Genomic DNA, 22,291 nt, shown 5'->3' with positions numbered 1-22,291 from the left:
GAACCTGATTATCAAGCGTCTCAGTTTCCTTCTTGCTGTAGAGTTTCTCTTACACAGGAGATGATGTCTGACAGGTTAGACTTCTTGTTAGGAATGTCTAGAATTCATGACAAGACAGACTGGAACAAAGGATTCATCAACTCTACACCATACTGCATTTTAATGTATGTTTACCCATTTTTTTCTGCTTTGTTTTTGCAATTTTCCTAGCAGAATATAAAGAAGCCAAGGCAGACTTGAGTATACAGCATGTCTGCATGTCTAGTTATTTAAAAGGTTTAAGGACTTAAGGAAATTGACTGTTGTTTTTGTTCCTTGTTCCTGCAGAAATGAAAATATAAGATGCCAATGAACCTGATCATGAGGTGTCACGGTTTCCTTCTCTCTGAAGAGTTTCTGTTACATAGGTGTAAAGTCACTGCATGATCTCAACCTACACATAGACCAGTAAACAGAATGTTAACAGAATGTGCATGCAGCTTTGGTTAATTTTGTCATAGTAGCTATCATGGTCTCTTGGTCATCCAACTTGTCTTTTGATCTCTCTCTCCTCTGTTAGTGAGTGTATATATGTTTATGTGTTATGTTGTACATCTGAAGCGCAGGAGTAATTATGCAGCTGCATGCAATTGTGCTGATTTTTCCCTGGGTACACAAGGCTGCAGTTTTCCTACAGTCAACGCCACATCCTGACATTACCTGTGGTAGTGAAGCTTGGCGCTCTTGTTCATTGGTATTTTGCTGCTTAAACTCACCTTGATATCCTTTGTCCAAAAATCAGATGCCTGACATGCCCTTTGCCTTTTTCTGGCTTGATCTTATACAGTGGGCTATCCTTTTAAATATATTTTATATTTCCTTTGTGTCACCCAATACACCTCGCCCTCCCAGAAGTATCTCAATCTCCCTGGTCCTCCCTTTTCACCAAAATTTCAGACCAGTACTCTGCACCTTGGGTACAGCTCTGCACCATGTGTTTTCCTGTAATAGAGCATTTTCCCTCGTCGACTCACCTTATAGCACATGTGTCAAAGTCAAGGCCCGCGGGCCACATCCGGCCCAGCGTACATTTATATCCGGCCCGCGAGATCATTTTATATAGATGTACTATTATTGTTATGCATGGCCCGGCGATATGAGGCACTAATAATATACAAACTACAGATCCCATAATGCAGCGCTGCAGCCTCCTTGCTGAATGCTAGGCTACCTGGGAACATTCCCGTGTCAATCAAGTCAAACTTCTGTTATTGCGAAGCTAGCCGCACACAATGTTGGGGAGAAAAGTTGATTCTGAAAGCAGAGCCTTTCAGCGCCAGTGGGTGACTGAATATATGTTTACAGACATTGCTGGTAAACCCGTGTGTCTTATTAGTGGAGCTAATGTGGCTGTAATTAAGGAATTTAATTTAAGCCGGTGTTCCAGATCAACTGGTGTTTAGATCAACTGGTGTTGGTCGAACAGATGTGTGGCAGACTTGCGTTTCAGGAGCTGCTACCGACAAACCAGCAAAAAAGACGCCAAATGTGTCATCTGTGACACTTGTGAGGTTATCTCAAACACACTCCGTCAGTCTTGATGCCGTTTAAAAATGTCGCGAGTTTACCTGGTGATATCCTCATGAAGGACGCGATCGCGAAAACAGGAAACAATTAACACCACGCCGATGTTGTTCACAGGACAGCAAGAGTGAACGATCGGGAGACTCTTGTCGTCGTTATCGTTCCCCTCGCACGTTTTATTTCTCCGGTTTCAGCGTTTTTGCGTTATTTATTTGTAAAAGATGTTTGGAATCATGTATGATTTTTGTTCCACTTCTCACGTGTACACCACTTTGTGTTGGTCTTCCACGTGGAATTCCAATAAAATTGATTCATGTTTGTGGCTGTAATGTGACAAAATGTGGAAAAGTTTAACTTTTGCAACCCCCCCTTGTTTTATAGGTTGACAGGAACTTTCTTTTATCTCCGCTGACAACTTCCCTTAGAAATCGAAACTAAACCGAGCTGCACAAACCAGGAACAAGAGACAGGTATGTATGTTGAATATTATTTTTTCTTGTTTGCCTCTAAAACAGTGCTTGTCACTGTACGATCATAAAAGGCCCGTACAAGAGCTGTTACGGGCTTAAAGAGGAGTGACGATCAGCGAGTAGCACTATGGCTTCATGCTGTCAAAAATCGCGTTCGAGTGATCCATTTGCTGCGGTGAAGCCAGCCGACGCGTACATATTTTTTTGCGCATTTTTCTGGTAGTTCTTCTCCTTCAGATTCCTCCTTCGACTCACCTACTCTAAATCTGTGCCGAGTTTCATCTCAAACTATTCCAAGATTTCCGATATCTATTGATTTTTTTCATGTTGTATTTACTTTCGTTTTGTTAAAAAGCAGTGGCCTGGTTTCGAGTCTGATCTGTGTCCCTTTGCTGCATGCTCCTCCCCCCTCCTCCCCCCTCTCCCCCTCTCCAAACCTGTCGGCCGACAGGTTTGTTGAGAATTCCATATCAACTATCAAGGATGATTTTTTAATGAATTTAACATTCAATTGATTTTTTTTCTGATACTACTTTAACAATTTTTAATATGGCGTCGTCATGTTCCATTAATTTTGCTGAATTTGAGGATAACTGTTATCTAATTCTTTAAATATAATGAATATTATAATTGTTTAATTTTATTTATCTGAGCGGCTTCAGATGAAATTATACAGGCATGCAGAGTAGGTGAACAAAACAATCAATCCATTGAGATTTTGATGTCAACTATCAAGGATGATTTTTAATGAATTTTTGATATGCTGTTATCATGTTGCATTGAGCTTGTTGAATTTAAGCAGAAATGTCCTTTAATCATGCAGAAGATTGAGAGAAAACTCTCCTCTCATTATGATGAATGAGTTGAAAATGACTCCAAGATTCCTCACTGTGTTTTCAGTACATACACATACACATGTCTGCAGTGGCGGTCCTAGCCTGTTTGGCCCCCTGGGCGAACACTCCCTCTGGTGCCCCCCCCCCCCCCCCCCCACACACACACACACACAGACAAAACCTATTAAGGATTGTACATTAACATAAAATTGTTGTACACACACATATGAAGAGAGAGAGAGTATGCATTGTATGCAAACGGCTACCAAACAGCCATCATAATTCCTCATACAATACAGGACAAATCAACAATTGACACTGACTAATTAATATTAAAATCTGTAACGTATTGTTTGGAGTTTAGTCTGTTACTGTTGCTATTTTTACCATCTTCTTGGAGCAACTGTAACGCACATAATTTCCTTAGGGATTAATAAAGTATTCTGATTGTTTCAGGATGACCTGCCATTATCCAATCACACATCTGCTTACCTGTATCTTTTGTTTCTCTTCCTCTTCTTTTCTCTTTTTTCTAAACTGAGCACCAGATGGCTTTGAACTTTTCTTGTCCATCTTCCATTGGTTTTAATTTTTCACTCCAGTATGAACACAAATCCCTCAACCCGAGGATCACCACAACATGATCTAACACACCTACACCTTAGTTCACAGATCCACTTTGTCTAAGGTGCATTTCTGGGATTTCACACAACCCAGGATTCAAATCATGAATATATAATGGGCTTGGATTTACAACATAAATGAAATGCGCTCGATCTGGAAGCAGCCGGCCACTCCCCTTTCGACGGCTTGTGTGAGACTTTAAATCATCAAACTGTAAATTTTAAATTGTTATTGATCCCTTTACCTCTGGTCCTAAAGTGTGTATTTATTTTCTTACTCTTCTTATATTTATTGTTTATTTACACTGCTGTAACTGGAGCTTCGTCGTCTCGTCTCTCTATAAACTGGACTGTATGTAGCAGAGATGACAATAAAGTTTACTTTTACTTCAGCAGCGAGCAGGTGCACCGAGGGCTCTCGCTCACTTTTCGTGTATAGAATTTCGAAAAAACATCGGTGCAAATTATAAATCTGTATCATGATGTCTGGTGTTTTCGTGTTTGTTGGTTTGTTTTTATTTTGTTTTATTTTGCGAGTTGGTTATTAGATGCTGCTCCAGCCAGCCAGAGAATCCCCCGCCGCCCCGCCCTCTCCTCTCTTCGCTGCAAGCAGCAGGCGCACCTCACAAACGGAGGGCGCCCTTACTCCCAGCAAATGTACGATAGAAAACCGATCGGTGCTAATGCCATTCCCAATATGCGCTGGCTGACGTCGGGGCAGCATGAGTACGAGCATTTTTTTTTTTTTTTTTTTTGCCGATACCGGTGATGCCGCCCCCACCACGATGCCGCCCAGGGCAACCGCCCGCGTCGCCCGTATCTAAAACCGCTACTGCATGTCTGTCAAGGCCCAATTGTGGAGGGGACCATAGAAAACTCCAGAGTCCTACATTTATTATTATTATTATTATTATTTATTTATTTATTTTTATTTTGTTATTGTTTTTTGTTTTTAGCAAAGTCACATACTAATTCAATATGAATTTTGTTTACCTTTAGCCAACAGTTTCAAATTTCTTTCAGTGTCGCCTGCTCCGGCCCCTGGAATACAAACATTTTTGGTCCCTGATGTCTCTGAATCCACATTTCTAAGAATAGAGTCTTGAGTAAGTATTTTTTCCCCCTTGCTTTTTGTGTTGCAGAATAGAAAAAATTATTTTTGTTGGTGGTGCACCTAGACTTCTATTTCGGGCTACAATTCCTTTTTACAGTCACCCTTTGAGCCAAATTTCCCAGCTGCTTGGTCTCAGTGATAACATGATCATACTCTTTTTGCTCCACTCTTACAGTTTTGTTTCACTACCCTCTTCTTATGGTGCCACCTGATCTAAGCCAGATTTCCATTCATCTCTGTTAATGTAGCTTAATTTAACAAAAAGTAATCTCTAAGGAACTTCTCATGATTTCTTGGTCTTTTATTTCCTTCTTAGTTTGAGACAGTGGGAGAAGTTAATGCATGCATGCCTTTAAAAAAATAAAATAAATCTTACCATTTTCCCACAAGGTGCATACAAGGTGGAGAAACACAATAAAACAATTCAAAGGAGAGACATGGGATCTGCTTTTGATTTCTAAACCCTAACTCTAACTTACAGATGAAAACATTAAGAATAAATATGATTCTAAAGATGAAAGAAAATACAGTTAGGTCCATAAATATTTGGACAAAGACAACCATTTTAAAAGAAACAACTCAGTTGATGTGCAGACTTCTTGCTTTAATTTAGTGGGTTCAACATAAAGATTACATAAAAATGGGAGAAACTAAAGTGTTTTAACACAATCCCTTCATTTGGAGGTCTCAAAAGTAATTGGACAAATTAAATAACTGAAAATTAAATTTTCATGTCTAATACTTGGTTGAAAACTGTTTGCTGACAATGACAGCCTGAAGTCTTGAATTCATGGACATGACTAAATGCTGGCTTTCTTCCTTTTTAATGCTCTGCCAGGCCTTTACTGCTGCAGCTTTCAGTTGTTGTTTGTTTGTAGCAAACAGCATGCATTTCACTTGTTGACGCTTATTCTTCAACAAGTGAAATGCATGCTCAGTTTGGTTAAAATCAGGTGACTGACTTGGTCATTCAAGAATATTCCACTTATTTGCTTTAATAAACTCCTGGGTTGTTTTGGGTCATTATGAAACACTGCCCAATCAATTTGACTGCATTTAGTTGGATTTGAGCAGACAGTTTGTCTCTGAACACCTCATCCACAATTTATTTGGCTGCTTCTGTGTCACATTATCAATAAACACTAGTGTCCCAGTGCTACTGGCAGTCATGCATGCCAACGCCATCCCACTGTCCACACACACTTTTTTAAACTTTATTTTTGTTAGTTTAATTTAAGTAGCTTTTTTAAAAACTTATATTAATATTCAGTTTTCCACTACTCTACACTGTTTTACTAATAAATATTAATCCATTCTTTAAACATGGGAACAAACCTGGAGTACTAGTATTTATAAAGCTCTTATTGTTTTATTGAGCACTCAAAGCGCTTTACACTTCATGGAGTGGTAACCCATTTAAACAGCACTTCATTTCATTCCATGCATTATCGTCACTTACTGATTTCTACATCAGGACCAATTTGGGGTTCAGCATGCTTTCCAAGTATGTTTTGGCATACAGACAGCCCAAGCCACATTTTATGTGTTCTAGGAGATCTCAAAGTGTTGGCCTTTTTTCTTTTTTTTTTGTGGCTTCAGAAATATTGCATGGCAGAAAACAGAATGGTTGGTTGGTTGGTTGGTTGGTTGGTTGGTTATTGGAATTGGGATGCCTACTACCTGGCATGTAGTAGCATTGAAGCTACAACATGCAACACATCGTTTGCCGCCAACTAGTGAGTGTAAACAATTGTAGACAGCCAGTGTTGACAAGCATAATAAATTACCTGGTTTAATTTAATCAGTATCTGCTCTGTGGAAGAAACTGGGCATCACTAGGCAGGCTGACTGGCACAGGAAGGAATCCCAGAACAGCTTGAAAAGTATGTTCAAAATCTGTTTTGACACAGAAAGCTCCCAGCCAACCAAGACGTTCAAGCCAGGAGCCTACTTGCTTTGAGTGGACAAGCTGTGTAGTGAAAAGTATTTTTTCATATACACTCACTAACCACTTAATTAGGTACACCTTGCTAGTGTTGGGTTGGACTGCCTTTGCCTTTAGAACTGCCTTAATTATTTATGACATGAATTCAACATAGTGCTGGAAATTGTTCGATGGTCGAACGACATCGACCATTGAGAATCATGACAACAGAGTTCTGGCTGAGTGGAGCTGGCTCGGACCTAGCTTATCGAAGACAGCGGTTACAGCTGTTCAAAGCCCCCACTATGCTGGCTGACATGATTGACGATGGGCAAGCTGTGAGTACTCAGACTGTGTTTATTGAACACCGTATGAGAAGATCTTGGAGAAGCTCACGGCTTTGCAACGGGAAATAGATAGACCTGGTGACCAGTGATGGACATTAAGAATGACTGCGAAATTCGTGCAGTTGTTTCATTAACCCAAACAATCATCTTCCTCACTCATGCGGCTCTGGAACAACAAATTCTTGTCCCTGATAACAGGACTGTGTTTGGTCTCTCTGATCCTATCCTTCAAGGACACCTGCATTAGCTGAAGGATTGTTGACTTTTGCTTAATCAGGTGAAAGGACAGTCTCTCTTAAAGCTGAACACAGGATACACACACACGCACACACATACACTCATGTACACTGACACAGACGCAGACTCGCTCCCCTCCCCCATTTCAAATGCATCTGAAGTTTGCCCCCCATCCGATACAGACGGTGGGTCAGCTGGACCCGCGCAGAAATGCTGCGACCTGATGCTGCTGTCTACATTGGTTTACTCTAACCCTACTCCCCCCTGTTGCTTGTCATGTGTTTTCATGGTGTTACGGTGTGAAGATTCATGTGCTTTTGAGTTTTTGTTTTCTGGTCTCATACTGATCTCCTATCAGAAGCTCAGTCTGAGTAGAGCTCTCTTTTTTTCTCCTCCTCTACCCTATTGTGTTGTACATTTAATTGTTTTTCTTTATGGTACCTGTTCTGACCTGTCTCCCCAATGTGATGTTTGTGTGATGTGTGTATGGCTGGATCATCCTCCTCCTCCTCCAAAAATGTCACAGCACAAATTGAGATACATCAGACCAATCAATAATTTTCTTCTATTGGCCATTTGTAGTAAGTCTATATTGTGCACGCACAGATGCTCTTTTTGCATACTTTTATTGGAACAAGTGGTTATTTTATTTACTGTTGCCTTCTGCTCGATGCAGTCTAGTCATTCTCATTCATCTTCTAGCATTAACAAAGCATTTTCTCAGATAGAACTGCTATTCACTCAACATTTTCTATCCGGTAACCATTCTGTGTAAACCCTAGAGATGGCTGTGTTGGATGGAAAATCCCAGTAAATCCTGAAGCTTAGTTTGAAGGTTGGCTTGACCATTATCTGTAGTTAGCTGTGTGCACATACAGCTCTCCAGCATCAAAAAATGAACGTTCACATCTGTTTTCACCTCTTAAGCCCCTCCTGTATTATATCACAAAAAATATTGGCATATTTGTAAAAAATAGTGATATTAACAACAAACAAAAGTGGTCATAGATTAACATCTGAATTTCACAGTGTAAGTTCAGGCATTGTAGAAAGCGACCAGATGTTTTGCAGAAACCTAAATAGCCAATTGATGCCCAGTTTCTTCCACAGAGCAGGCTGTTACATTCAATCTTTGACTTTTATACATGCCTGTAGTGTCACACGGCAGCAAAAGTAATAAGCACTAAATATAATTTCAGAAAGATGTGGGCATTTACACCTATGGAACAGCAGCAGTTACTACTTAAACAATAGTTCGGTTTCGATGTTGCATTGATGATTTTAATTTTATCATACTGTTGATTTAATCCAGTCATGTATATGTCACTTTCTGATTCCTTTTTAATTTGCAGGCATCTCAGATGAGAACATGAGTGGAAACACAGAGAAGGTAGGAAAGCCCAAATATTTGTCACAAGAGCTTAGAGAATATTTAAGAATAGTCTTATTATTTGACACTGTAATTTCTGAACATTTGATGTGTTTTTATTTGCTTATTTATTACAGCCAGTGATGGAAGAAGACAGCCAGAACAAGTCATGTCAAATAGAAACCGAGACATTGCTTAACAGACTTCATCTTCAAGGCAAAATTCAACAAAAGTTGTCACCGGCAGATTTTCTTCAAATACGTCCACCTGTGAAACAGATTGACCATGTAGAATCTGAGAAAGATCTAGCTCACACTTTTCTCCATAGGCTGATAATGTTGGACTACAGGGCCAGATATATTTCTGTAAGATCAAGCTGTAAGACCAAGGTGTCGTTCAAAGCCTCCTCCAGTGACTGGGATGTTTTTGTGAGCAGCAGTGTGGACACACATAAGAAAGAGCAGACTTCTGTGCATCCAATGGACATTCAGATGGCAGTATTCCACTGCGCAGACAGCTTCCTGAAACAGATGATGATTACAAAGCTCTCTCAGTGTCAGTATGCCTTACCTTTGCTTGTTCCTGACCCAGTCACAAACAAGATTCAGTTTCCTCTGTGGACTTTCAGAGAAATAACAAAAACCTGGAAGCTAACTCGGTGTGATTCAAAGATCGTCACCATGAAGAGTGTTCCAGTCTACAAAGCTGAAACGCCCTTGGTGTCATTTTTCCGTCTGGGTTCTTTGTCAGTGTCTAAATCTCAGCTGATGAACACTTTGATCAACAACCGTCACGACACCTTCTTCCACAGAAACTGCCCAGGAAGCACCAAGTCTCGCTGTTTGATGGATGGTGTGGCAGAGATTGCCTGGTACTGCCCTGCTGGAAAACCCAATGATGCCTTCAATGACTGCATTGCCTTTTGTAATCTCCATGGTGACGCTCTATTGACTGAAAAACAGCGTGACATACTTATTGAAAAATCCTCCATTAATGTTTTTCTTTTGGCATCTCTGCAAAACAATGAAGAAAGTCGATCACTCATATCTTGTGTTTTTAAGTCTCATAAGCCTCTCATTTGTCTCACTGTTGATGACAGTTGTGATGCTGTTAAGACAAAAAATGGAAAGTACATAATGGGCCTCAAAGACAGAAACCAGCCAGATGTATCTGAACACCTGAAAAGCATCATTAGAGAAATTTTAACTTCTCTTGATGGTCCCATTTTGAAACCATCCTTCCAGCTTGAAACCATGGCTGAGCTCTCTGGAATCAGAGTGGATGAAACTGACTCAGCCTGTCAAAGAGGGAAATCTGCTGCTATGAAAATAATCAATCTGCTTACAAAGGATAACATGGATGTCTCAAAGATCAAAGATGAATTTCTCCCTTGCCAAGGCCAACTGTGGCATCAGTGGAGCAAAATACACAAAGAACTGTTTCAGCTAAGAGGAGACATTGAAATGGAGAAAAGTCAAAAGCAACAAGAACTGATGAACATACGTCAGAAACAATGTGCTGCTTCCTGCAGTAAACTGATGGAGTTGTTCATTGGAAGTCTCTCATCATTGCCGCCAACAGAGAAAAAGTATTTCCTAAAATGGACTCAGATCTTCATAGATGCCATCTGCACAGATGATCTTTCTTCAATTCTCAAAAGTTATGATGAAAAGTGGTCTGAGGTCTTGGCTTTGAAGAACAAACAGGACAAATCAGATCTGTTATTAAGAAAACAAACTGAACTTGAATACATATCAAAGAAACTTCAGTCTGTAACTTTTGGTTTGGAGCACATCTTCAGAGAAATGGGACAGATCTATGAAGCCCATAAAACAACACAAAGAGAAAACAGAGACACTGACTGGTCTCAATACCCTGAGCTGGCTGCACAGCTGATGATATCAGGACACCCGATGGAGCTGATGGATGGTGATGCAGGTCATGTGCCTTTAACATGGATCTCCAGTCTTTTAGAAGAAGTCATCAAGAAACTGGGGGACCAGAGAGTTTTTGTGTTGTCAGTTTTGGGCCTACAAAGCAGTGGAAAATCTACAATGCTGAACACTATGTTTGGGCTGCAGTTTGCAGTGAGTGCTGGCAGGTGCACCAAAGGTGCCTTCATGCAGCTGCTCAAAGTATCAGAGGAGATGAAGAAAGACTTGAAGTTTGACTATGTTCTAGTGGTGGACACTGAAGGACTGCGTGCTCTTGAGTTAGAAGGTAACAACACTCTTCATCATGACAATGAACTGGCAACACTTGTTGTTGGTCTGGGAAACCTGACACTGATCAACATCTTTGGAGAGAATCCATCTGAGATGCAAGACATTCTGCAGATTGTTGTTCAGGATTTTATGAGGATGAAGAAAGTTAAACTTTCTCCCAGTTGTGTGTTTGTTCACCAGAATGTCACAGATGTTGCAGCAGCAGAGAAAAACATGGATGGAAAGAGACGCCTGCAGGAAAAACTGGACCAGATGGCCAAACTAGCAGCTGAAGAGGAAGTTTGTGATGAAGAGTGCTTCAGTGATGTCACTGAATTTGATGTTCAAAAAGATGTGAAATACTGTGCCCAGCTATGGGAGGGCAGTCCACCCATGGCTCCTCCAAATCCAGGTTACAGTGAGAGCATCCAGGAAGTGAAGAACACCATCCTCTCTAAAGCTTCAAAGTCTGCTGGGATCACTCTCTCACAGTTCAAAACAAAGATTCAGGACCTGTGGACTGCACTGCTGAATGAAAGTTTTGTTTTCAGTTTTAAAAGCACACTTGAAATTGCAGTGTACGAAAATTTGATGGCCCAGTATGGGAGCTGTACCTGGACCCTGAGGAGCAACATGTTAACCATTGAAAACCAACTTCACAACAGAATTGAAAATGGAAAACTTGATGAGGTTGATGAGTTTTATCTTTTTAAAGAAACAAGCAAAATATATGAAAAAATCAAAAAAGAAAAGAAAATGTACTTGAAGCACAAAGAGAAAGTGATCATGGCTCAGTGGCAAGAACATGAAAATAAAATCAATGAGCTCTGTAAAGAACAGGTGAACAGAGTGAAAGTAAAACTGGATGGAGTTATCCACCACAGAAAAGCTCATAAAATTACTCATGATAGGAAATCAGAGTTTGAGAACAAGTTGCTACAGAAGAGCAAAGAGCTCGCTCAGCAGCTGAAGGATAAGGCCAAAGATGAAGAAGAGCTTCAGAGACAGTTCAGCTCTGTTTGGAGCGGCTGGGTTACTGAACTAACAGCAGATATAAAACCTGTCGAAGACATCAACTTGAGAGAAGATCAGTTAATGATCCTTCAAGAACTTGGTTTTGAGTTATCTCTCATAGATGAATGTAAAACAAGTGGCAGATACAAGAAAATATCGGAGCTTGGTGATTATTCAGATTATATAATGAAACGTGGACAAACACATCTGAGACCAGTGATTGATGCTTACCAAAAATACAAATCAAGTGGTGTTTTTGCGTATGAAGAACAACAACAGATCAGATCACTCGTTGACAAGGCTGAAAAAGAGTCACTTGATGCAATCCAAAGCAAACCTGTAGCCACAAGAGGCTACACATCAACTTACTTGATTCAAGGGGCCTATCATGTAACAGAAGAAGTGCAGAAATTTCTGTCAGAGAAGAAATACACTTTGAAGAAGGAGTTTACAGTTGATCTCTTACTGTATGTGTTCTACAGGGCAAAAAGTTGGCTCCTAGAGTCCCATAAGAAATTCAAAGTGATCAATGATGCAATCACTTATTTAGATGCCAAGAAAACACAGTATTACAGAGTCTTTAGAAGTTTTTGTAAAGGAAACTCATCTGCTGTTGTGTTTGGAGAACTGATCTGTGAGAAGCTGAAAGCTTCCACTGTTGAGGCTGTCTGTAACAAGACTGCCATTGATCTCGCTGGAAGGATGATGTGTAATTTCCCAGCATTCAATGGGAACAGACTGAACTTGGAGAAACATGTGTTGAAGTCACTCGCTGAGAAAGAAGACTTTGATGATTTCATCACCTACATCACAAATCCAAGGAAACAAACAGAAGCTTTCATCAAAGCAGAAGTTGAGAAGCACATCTTCAGAGATCACAAAGATGAAGCTGTGAATATACTCAAGAAAAATGTTGATGACATCAAAAAAAGTGTGACTCAAGCGTTATTTACTACAACACAAAAAGTCCAAAATCAGAGAGGAGACACAGAAATGTGGTTGAAAGAATTTTCTAATGTCTTAAAGGATGAGCTGACATTGGACAACATTTGTTCTGAAAACTTCAGCGACATAAACAATTTTCACTTTCTCAAGGAAGAGATACAGAAAGGACTTACATGCATCACTGAGAAGATGAGCAGCCTCTCCCTGTATAAGCTGAATGAATCCAGGCTGAAGCCTGAAGAAATCCTCATAGATCAGCTTTGTAACTGTTGCTGGGAAAAGTGTCCATTCTGTTTAGCTGTTTGTACCAACACCATGAAAGATCACAGTCCTGATGACCACAGCACTCCTTTTCATCGACCTGATGGGATAAAAGGATATCCCTGTAGAGAAACTGGAGAGCTCAGGGTCATTTTCTGCACAACACTTGTTACAAGTGAAGAAGGTTTTTACCTTAGCTCTGACCCAGAGAAAGCCATTCCCTACAAACAGTACAAAACTGCTGGTCCACCGTATGATACCTGGAGCATCACCCCTGATGGGGCTAAACTGGCATATTGGAAATGGTTTGTTTGTCGATTTCAAATGAAACTGGAAAATCACTATGGGAAAAGGTTCCAGGGCAGTGGAGTAGATCAGTGGAAATATATATCTAAAGAAGAAGCCATTAGAAGTCTGGAAATGTTTAAATGAGCCAAAGAAACTGCAAATCTGCTGAAAATGATGATACTTGTTTTCACCCAATAACTCGGGAATCCTGCTGTGACGGTCTGATTTTGTCTGAGTGAGAAAAAGGAAATTCTATAAATTATTAACATGAAGAAGATGTTATGAGTGACTATAAGTTAATTCACAAAAAATACAAAGTGAAAGATAACAGTCACATTCTCAATGTTGTGTCCATCTAGGCTTTTAGAGTGTTTTCCAGATAAATACATTTTTAACCTAATTTTGTTAATTGGGATATCATTTACCTGTTTATAACAAAGATTTTTTGTTTATCAAATAGTCAAAAAATGTAAGGAAACTAAATCTAAAAACTGCTGTCAAACAAGTTAACCAAGTCAATGTGCTAAATATATATAGACAAAACTTGCATCGAAGAAATGCAGAGATTACTACCAAACTCCCATTTTGATCCAGGAAAATTTCATTATTAATTTCATTATTTCGTTTTTTTTATGTTTCTAATGCTTGATTTTTCAGGTAAAATTCTCAGAATTATATTTGTTAAATCTTTCTTCTCATCTTCTAAAATATGTACATTACATTGCACTGTGTTAATCTGTAGATCTTTCAGAAAAATTCTTTCAGTGATTTAAATCTTTTTCATGTCCTGTTTTTAAATGTATTTAATGACAAGTGTTAACACTCTTTGATCATTAATTTCAAACATTGCATCTGAAACCACAACAAAAACATTGTCTTTTGTAATTTAGTTTTAGATTCAATGTTAAGTTAAAGTTTATTCTCACAGATATATGATTTGAGATCTGTTTGACTGTCTTATGCTAATTTCATCTAAACCTGTTATATCCATACTGAATTTTGTTTAACTTGACTTTTATTTCATCTCAGCTCTTTTCTGGAATGATTTTTTTATTCTTTGTTAGCATTTGCAAATGTTTAGCATATTTAGTCAAGTGAAAAAAGACAACTGTCAACAGTTTGAACACCTTTTTGTTTTCTATGTCTTAAATAATAAAACAGTTTATAATAATAATCATCTCATTTGAATTGCTTGATTTTTTTTCATTGTGTACAACATTGAATGCAGAATAGTCCATCTAATTGTCAAAATCTGCTAACCTTATATTTCATAAATTGCACTGATATGGAGCAGCAACAAATTCATCAACAACTGATAAAAAACAGATGAAACAAACTTGACAGCTCTCTGCTAAACTAAGTCAACTAACTGTTTGTGTGATCAGATTTGTAAATTTGGAAAATAAGTTTCAGTTACTTTGTTTTCATGTGTAACTTTGCTACACTTCTGTCATGGTGGATCAGCAAATGTGTGAGGAGAGTTGTTTGTAAATAAGTTCAGTCAGTGCATTAGGCCTGAGCTCAGGCTCACAGACTCAGGCATTCTCTCAGGCTGTACCTGTACCATAAATTACAGAGTACTTACCACTAGATGGTGTAGTACTCAACAATTTAAGTGTGAAATTGGTAGCGGTGGTTGTGCTGATACAAGGCCGGCTCAGTTTTTACAGACTACAATGGATTATCATGTGCTTGCTGTAAGTTTGTGTTAATGGGGGTTTTTTAGTGGCTGTCACAAGTAATTCATATTGGAGCTGCATTAACTGAAACAGTTAACTAAAAAAACTCCCTCTGTGAGTGTCTCACAGGATCTGATCTCTAACTAGAAGCCAGAGAGATGCGCTTGAAACTCACTGTTTAACCTTAACACAATGTGTTCAAAATCACTTTGAGCTTGCACAGCTCTGGCTCACCATACAGCTGCAACAGCACAAATGGCCGGCTGGAAAATATTGAAATATGGTTCCAGTAAAAATGTCAGAGTATTTACTTTGTTACATCATATTGTGAAATGTGAATAAGCAGTTTAACTGTGTACAAATCCCAGGAGCAGCCTGCACAGCACAGGCTGGACCCTTCAATATGCTTGAGGCAGCTCACTGGAAGGTCGGTGATTCCTCTGTGACCTTCTCATCCTGACCCTTTGAAACTTCTGCCCTGATCCCAAACATCCACAAACTAAAACCTGTGCACATTTTGCTTCTTTTACAGGAACACAGTACTGAGACATTAATATATAATGTAAACAATGTGACCACAAAAAGGAGGAAAATGAGAAAAGGGAAATGAGAGAATTAAAAGGGGAAAAAAACACATGAGACCAGCATATGGATGATATAGTATGAGCTGATTAAAAAAAAAACCAAAAAAAAAAAAAAACAACTCATGATGTGATATTATAGTATATCAGAAATCTGTTCACTGTTTTTATTACAAATTATATCAGTAAGGAAGCTGACTAAATATTAACTGATAATTTATGGCAAAGGGGTGGGATTAAATAAGTGTTTACTTCTTCCCACTCCCTTTCAACATGTAAATTAATAATTTTTTTTGTATGTAATTTGTACAGTATTTTTTTTTCTTTCTTATTTTCTTTTCTAAATGTACTTGTATATTGTTCACATGTTGAAATAAAAATTACTAATCAATTATGTTTACTTAATTAGTTGTTTCCTTACTTTTTCCACACTAAGCAGCAGAAAGATCTGAGATTTTCTGAGTTCTCTGTATATTTATGCATTTGCACACTCCTCCAAAGACACATGCACGTGTGCACGTTCACACACGGACAACTTCAACCCTCAAATACAGTATAAGGTTATGTAGCCAATTACATATTAACACCTACAACCAGAAATGTTTTATCAATGTTTATATGTTTGATTTCTTTCATTTTTTGGTATTTTTGCTGCTTCGTTGTCAATACCTTGTTAATACCTTTATACCTATTTCACACCTCCTACATCACCACTAAGAAAAAGATGCTCACAAAAAGGTAGAAATGGGAATTTAAAAAGCACACACACAAATGTTGAAAGGCCATTCAACGTTCTAGCTTTAAAATGACCATTTAAAATTTTTTTGTAAACATGATTTTTATACTGGTTTAATACTGTCATATATTTTAGGGAGGCAAACCCATTCATTAGCATTAGCAAACTCATCTCTTTGTCAACCCATCACTATTTCATACAAGCATGTAACAAGTGAGGCATTTTAAATGCTTCATTAGAGGAAAGCACAAGTTAATACAGAGAAAAGTGTTTTCTGTAAATTTATCCCCAGATAAACCTGAGTAACATCATAAGATATTGTATCTGTGGTTAATCTGTGGTCAGAGTCCTCAGTCCCACACAGCCTTGTGACCTACGTGACTCAGTCTCTTTCTAATCTCCACGTCCTGTGGATGTCAAATGATGCAGGTCAGCAGAAGAAGTTCTCGGCCAGCTTCCTCATTCTTTTATTGTCAGTGGCCTTAAGGGGACGTGTAGGGACTGAATGAGATCGCTCTTCATCTTCAGGTTGCTCCTCTGTGATGGTGGCCCCTTTCAGCTTATCTTTATCAAGGTTTGGATGGAAGAAGGTATAATAAATAACTTTAAATAACAGACCAAGGACGTAAACTGCAACAACACAGGCAGCCGTGGTTAAAGGGTGTGTCACAAAATCAGGAGGATCTGTGCTCATCTTCCAGCACCACAAACCACAGAGGATGCAAATATCAATGAGGATATACGCGTGATAGAGCACGGACCTGATCCTCATCCCCTTGGCCACACTAAACCAGTTAAAATACCAAATGAGGCCAACAGTGGTTCTGTAAAGCCATTCTCCACGAGGATCATCCATGAAGTTAGTCTTGGATCGCCAAGCGAAGAAGAATAAAACCAGCCAAGAGCAGATGAAGTGGGTGAAGATGAAGCAGGGCAGCACGGAGGCGAAAAGAGCGAGAGCAGCGATGCGAGAAGAGATGAGAACCAGGTTCCAGATGAAGTAGAAAGCTAATGAGATCATGTGGTGTTTTTCCTTCTGTGGCAGGAAGGTGCGCATTGAGTGATCGTAGGTGGTCAAAAAGGAGGCGATGGACAAAGTCGAGCCGATGGCCTTCAACACTGAGGAGAGAGCGAGGGGCAGAGTTAGAACAAACGTTGATTCTTTGTTAGAAGATCCAAGTAATTTATGAGTTCAAAAAGCAACCCCAAATATTTTCAAACATTTTTTGTCATTCAGTATTTTATTATTTAGACTGTATGATGTTTGTTTTCACAGAAACAGCGATCATTTGGCATTTAACATTTTCACATCAACCAATTATAATAGGTTAGTATATTTATTTCTCTTCTATTCACATCTCAGTGTGAGCTCCAGCAAAGATGCTTTTAATTGTCTGCTGCAATTTCACTTTCCAAACTTTGATGACCAGATTTCACACAAAAATTGAAGCAATTTTGAATTTGATGGCAGCAACACGTCTCATGGAGGCAAAGAAGGCTGGACGAGTAAGTGAACAATTTCAGAAACATGTTCCTCAGTGTTCCTCATCATCTACACTGAAAAAAAGGAATTGGCCAGCTTTGGATTTACATAAGCAGCTTGCATGTATTTAACACAAGTGTCTCATGCTTTAAAGTTAAGTGTAACTATATAGTGTAGAAACTACATGATTAAATTGTTCATATCATGTTCGAGGGAAGTAAGTCAATGATATAGCTATATGTTAAATCCTGCGACACTGCACAGGATTTCAGTTCACGCTTTGGATCGTGGTTTCAGGAAGGCATCATCTCAGTCAAGTCGAGCAGCCGCCTCTACTTTTTTTGGTATACCAAAAAAAGTAAATTGGGTGGTTGTTACATTAAAAAAGTCTAACTTGTAATTTGAAGAAAATAATTTCATGTTTCTCTGGTGAAAGTAATTAAATCATGTAGGATCTGTATGAAATTCAGCAACTTAATTTGTTCCTGGTGAGATGACCTGTTACAATCTAGTAAGAGTGGTTAGTTTCTGGACTCATGAAATTAACAAGATCACATGAGTTGTCAAAAACTGCAGGAAAACCACTGGAGTTATAAGAGGCAGACAGCTACACACACACCACGTGTATGTGGTTCAAATCCACCCACAGTTAACAGTAACACAATTAGAGTTAGGTTAATTGGTGATTCCAAATTGCTCCTGAATGTGAGTGTAAATGGTTGTTGGTCTCTATGTGATAGACTGGTCAGCTGTCCAGGGTGTACCCTGCCTCTTAACCTATCACTTTGGGGTTATGCCCCAGCCCCCCCAGAACCCGGAACAGGATTGGATAGTTGTTGTAAGTCCATTTAATTTTTATGTAAACCGGACTCTAGACTTTGTTGTTATGTGATATGAAGTGATCAAGTAGTATTGGGGTAAAAGTCATTGAGCAGTTCCAGATTACAAGGCTCAACTTACTTCATCTAAACATGTTTCATCATGTTTTATCAACACAAGATGAGCAGGCTTATTGAATATGAATAAGTTGTGTTGATTTAACTAAGTTGTTTAAGTTTCTGCCAAAGCAAAACAATTGTGTGCAACCAATGTGCACTATTGAATTAAGTATAGGGATGGGTATCGAAAACCGGTTCTTGTTGAGAACCGGTTCCCACTGTTTCAATTCCTTGGAATTGTTTGCCATTTTTGCAAACGATTCCCTTATCGATTCCAGTCGCCCCGAATGACGTCACCACGTTGCGGAGCGTCATTTACCTGGCAGGAAACATGGCGGCTCAAACGCTAAAATGTTTGGTTATACTTTACGAGAACGGATGACAACAGGGCAACTTGCAATACTTGCACAGTAGATATTTCATTTAAGGGAGGAAACACTACGAATATGCAAAAGAATTTGCTCACAAAACACGCGATAACCTTAAATGAATGTCGTGTTTTTAATTCCGCTCCGGACTCGTGAATCTCAACCCAGCAGCAGCGGTAACGTTTGCACGTCCTCTCCCGTTAATACGGCAGGTAAATAATCAACTAACAGTGCATATTAATGTTGGCGCGATCTGCCTTATTACAAAACCTGCCATTACTGTGCATTTAGGTGACCATGATGAGAGAGACAGACAGAGTCTGGCTGGCGCTCGCTGGCAGTTGTCGCTGCAGTCTACCGGTAGCGTCTCCTTTCAGGCCTGGATAGACAAATGTCACCGAGCAGTGACTAAGTTTGTGGTAAAAGGCCCCCGATTTTTGGTAAGTGAATGTGTTTAATTGTAGGCAGGGACATTACTGGATATTCTTGTGTAATTGCTACAGAATAATTTATTTTATACTTTGTTATTGCTACAGAAGAATATTTATTTGATTATTTTACATTTACAATTTTTTTCCCCGGGGACCCTGTGACACCCCATTGAAGAGCCATAGGCTGGATCTCTTAAGATCTCACTGTTGGGTTTGTAAGGCCATGCTACTCCTAAATTTCTATCTTGTTCAAAGAGAAGATATAAAACAAAGTTCTAAGCTAATCGACCTTAGTGTTCTCCTTTTTTTTAAAAAAAAAGAATCGATAAGAGAATCATTAAACAGAATCGAAAATGGAATCGGAATCGTGAAAATCTTATCAATACCCATCCCTAATTAAGTACATGCAACATACTCATTTTTTTCAAGGCATTCTTTTTCTCCTGGATTACCCTTTTGTGTTACACAGTTCACTGAGCCTGACCTGTCTCCTCAAGGTGATATTTGTGTATTGTATGTACGGTCGGCAAGGTCTGTTATCTCGGTTGTGAGCAACTGCAACTGACAAATAAAGGCTATCTCATCATCTCATCTCTCACCAAATGGTGGCTGCCTATTGAACCACCTGTTGAATTGGCAGTTTGCACATCTGGAAAGGCACCATCAATGCTGAAAGTTTTTAGAACAACACATACAGACCTTTATGTAGAGAGAGCCTTAGAAACAAACTGAACAACACAGCAAGACAAGGCTGAACTGCATACTCCGTGTATCATAAAGACTTCACGATAGAGTCTGGGTGACCTGGTCTGCCTTCAAATCAAATCAAATTTTTTTATTTGTCACATACACAGTCATACACAGTACGATATGCAGTGAAATGCTTGGACAACTGCTCGTGACCTTAAAAAAAAAAAAAAAAAAAAAAAAAAAGGCTATGAATAAGATAGGAAATAAATAAATAAATATGAAAATAAAAAAGGGGTAAATTTAACCAGGAAGGAATAAAATAAAATAAAATATAAAAAATTAAGTTAAGAATGAGATAACTGTACAACACAAATTAGAATGAAGGGTAATTTAACTGGGAAAGAATAAGATAAAATATATAAATTAAAGTTGAAAATAAGATAACTGATAACTGTACAGTCTGATAACTGTTCAGTCACAATCTCTCACCAACTGAAAACATTTGGATCATGAAAGCATCATGAAACAAAAAATATGACTCAGAACTGTTGATCAGCTAAAATCCTACATCAGGCAAGAATGAGACAGTGTTCCTCTCCCAAATGTCCAGCAGCTGGTCTCCTCAGTTCCCAGACATTTACAGTCTGTTGTTAGAAGAAAAGGGGAAAATACACAGTGGGAAATTTGACCCTGTTCCAACTTTATTGACACATGGTGCTGCTATCAGGCTCAAAATTAGCTTGATGATAGACTGATATATTTTCTATGTTCTGTTGTAAATAAAATAAGTGTTTATTAATTTGCAGATCACTGGAATTTGTTTTTATTTACAATTTATACAGCGTCCCAACCCTTCTGGAATTCAGGTTATAAACAGATGAGAAAACTTTGAATGTGGTTTTATTCGTAATTCTACTTTCAATGAAAAGCTACACCTAAGTGATCCAAGTATACGTGATCAAAAGCTGAGTAACAAACTGTACCTGTAACAGGATCCAGCCGACATCTGTCCAGAATGATGGTGAGCATGAGAGCGAGCTGCGGGGCGCTCTCTGAAAACGTCTCTATGAAGCGCAAAATTCGGAGATCCTGTCTCAGAAACTTGGCCACACTCTCAGCGTCAGCGCGCTTTCTGTATAAGCTTTGCACAGACTTCTCCATGACTCCTGCATACCTGAGAACCAGAAGAACTAGTTACAACAAATCCCCCCGCCAGACACGCTGAACTGAAAAGATCTCGAAGCAGAAAAGGAGCAACAAACGTCCAAACAAAACAAGCTTTACCCAATTATATTAAAGAAAAATCTACAGAACTTAAGTAGTAAAAAAGTAAGTCAGCAATTGATGTGACTTATATACTGAAAAGAAATTGAATGTATGATTCATGGGTCTATAAACAGAAACCTAAAATCAAGAGGAAATTAAACAGAATAATTTGTAGATGATTTAATGTTACTACAGGTGTGTACTTCTGCACGCAAACTTCAACCGAACATATTCCCACAAATGAGAACACATCTGAAGCAGATTACTTCCTGGTGTGCAGGGAGGACATAGTCCAGGGTTCATGTGTAAACTTGATGGCTGAGTTTCTCACACATGGATTAATCAAAGTCCTCAATCATGAGACTTTGTTCTTCAGAGATCATCACAGTGAGTTATTCTTATAATCTGGGAAACTTGCTGACTTTCAGATGAAAGCATAAAATATTCTGGAGTGTAGTTTTTCTTTCATTGTCGTTGTTGTTGTTTGTTGATTTTCTTTCTTCTTTTTTTTTTCTTTTTTTCATAAAAGTATTTTTTCATTGTTTTTCAAAGTACCAGAAAACTTGCAGCTGAATATTTTTGGCTTTTTGAGGCTCTGTTGGTCTTATTGGAGTTGTAGATATGATGTGCATCAAATTACTAATTAGGAAGATGATTAATAATTAGATGCAGTCTTAATTTTCTCTGTGAATGTCAGAAAGTGGTACAGAAGGCAGTCTAAGACCCAGATATTATTATAATAAAGGGGAAAAAAAGAAGTAAACGAGAAATGGCTTTACACACCTCCTCAGTTACTTTGAGTTATCGTCACTCAGCCTCACAACAACCCAAAGTCTTTCTAAATCATATAGGAGGGAATCAAAAATAAAGAATGACAGTGCAATAAACTTCTACTTTGCTCATTAACTGTATTTCGAGGGGTTT

General features: G+C 38.7%; 3 protein-coding genes and 1 long non-coding RNA gene across 6 annotated transcripts in view; 1 reads left to right on the top strand and 3 right to left on the bottom strand.

Moving 5' to 3' along the window:
• Nucleotides 1-22,291, bottom strand: part of LOC146492914 (uncharacterized) — a 236,268-nt gene that overhangs the window by 92,916 nt on the left and 121,061 nt on the right. The window lies entirely within an intron of this gene.
• LOC146492915 (interferon-induced very large GTPase 1-like) overlaps nt 1-22,291 on the bottom strand; it is a 171,159-nt gene that overhangs the window by 41,679 nt on the left and 107,189 nt on the right. The window lies entirely within an intron of this gene.
• Nucleotides 1,019-15,131, top strand: LOC146492922 (interferon-induced very large GTPase 1-like). 3 transcript variants are annotated; one of them, XM_085147535.1, is made up of 5 exons: nt 1,019-1,318; nt 1,945-2,033; nt 4,516-4,598; nt 8,467-8,504; nt 8,621-15,131. In XM_085147535.1, exons 4-5 carry the CDS (start codon nt 8,484-8,486, stop codon nt 13,337-13,339), a joined length of 4,740 nt encoding a protein of 1,579 aa, XP_085003661.1. In that variant the 5' UTR covers nt 1,019-1,318; nt 1,945-2,033; nt 4,516-4,598; nt 8,467-8,483; the 3' UTR covers nt 13,340-15,131. The 3 variants fall into 3 exon arrangements, with proteins under 3 accessions (XP_085003661.1, XP_085003663.1, XP_085003662.1); XM_085147537.1 differs by lacking the exon at nt 4,516-4,598; XM_085147536.1 differs by lacking the exons at nt 1,019-1,318; nt 1,945-2,033 and having other exon boundaries at nt 4,402-4,598.
• Nucleotides 15,852-21,591, bottom strand: LOC146492921 (XK-related protein 8-like). The gene is made up of 2 exons (XM_085147554.1): nt 21,085-21,591; nt 15,852-17,310 (listed from the first exon to the last, which is right to left on the bottom strand). The coding sequence occupies exons 1-2, from the start codon at nt 21,260-21,262 to the stop codon at nt 16,622-16,624; spliced, it is 867 nt and encodes a 288-aa protein (XP_085003680.1). The 5' UTR covers nt 21,263-21,591; the 3' UTR covers nt 15,852-16,621.

Source organism: Neolamprologus multifasciatus, chromosome 22, assembly GCF_963576455.1.
Source record: "Neolamprologus multifasciatus chromosome 22, fNeoMul1.2, whole genome shotgun sequence".
NCBI classification, from domain to species: Eukaryota; Metazoa; Chordata; class Actinopteri; order Cichliformes; family Cichlidae; genus Neolamprologus; species Neolamprologus multifasciatus.
This window is presented reverse-complemented; position numbering and strand designations above follow the sequence as displayed.

Coding starts and splice junctions, on each gene's coding strand:
- LOC146492922 (XM_085147537.1), top strand. CDS start 8,484: ATGAGTGGAAACACAGAGAAG. Junction 8,505..8,620: donor TGAGTGGAAACACAGAGAAG/GTAGGAAAGCCC, acceptor TATTTATTACAG/CCAGTGATGGAAGAAGACAG.
- LOC146492921 (XM_085147554.1), bottom strand. CDS start 21,262: ATGGAGAAGTCTGTGCAAAGCTTATACAGAAAGCGCGCTGACGCTGAG. Junction 17,311..21,084: donor TCGGCTGGATCCTGTTACAG/GTACAGTTTGTT, acceptor CTCTCTCCTCAG/TGTTGAAGGCCATCGGCTCG.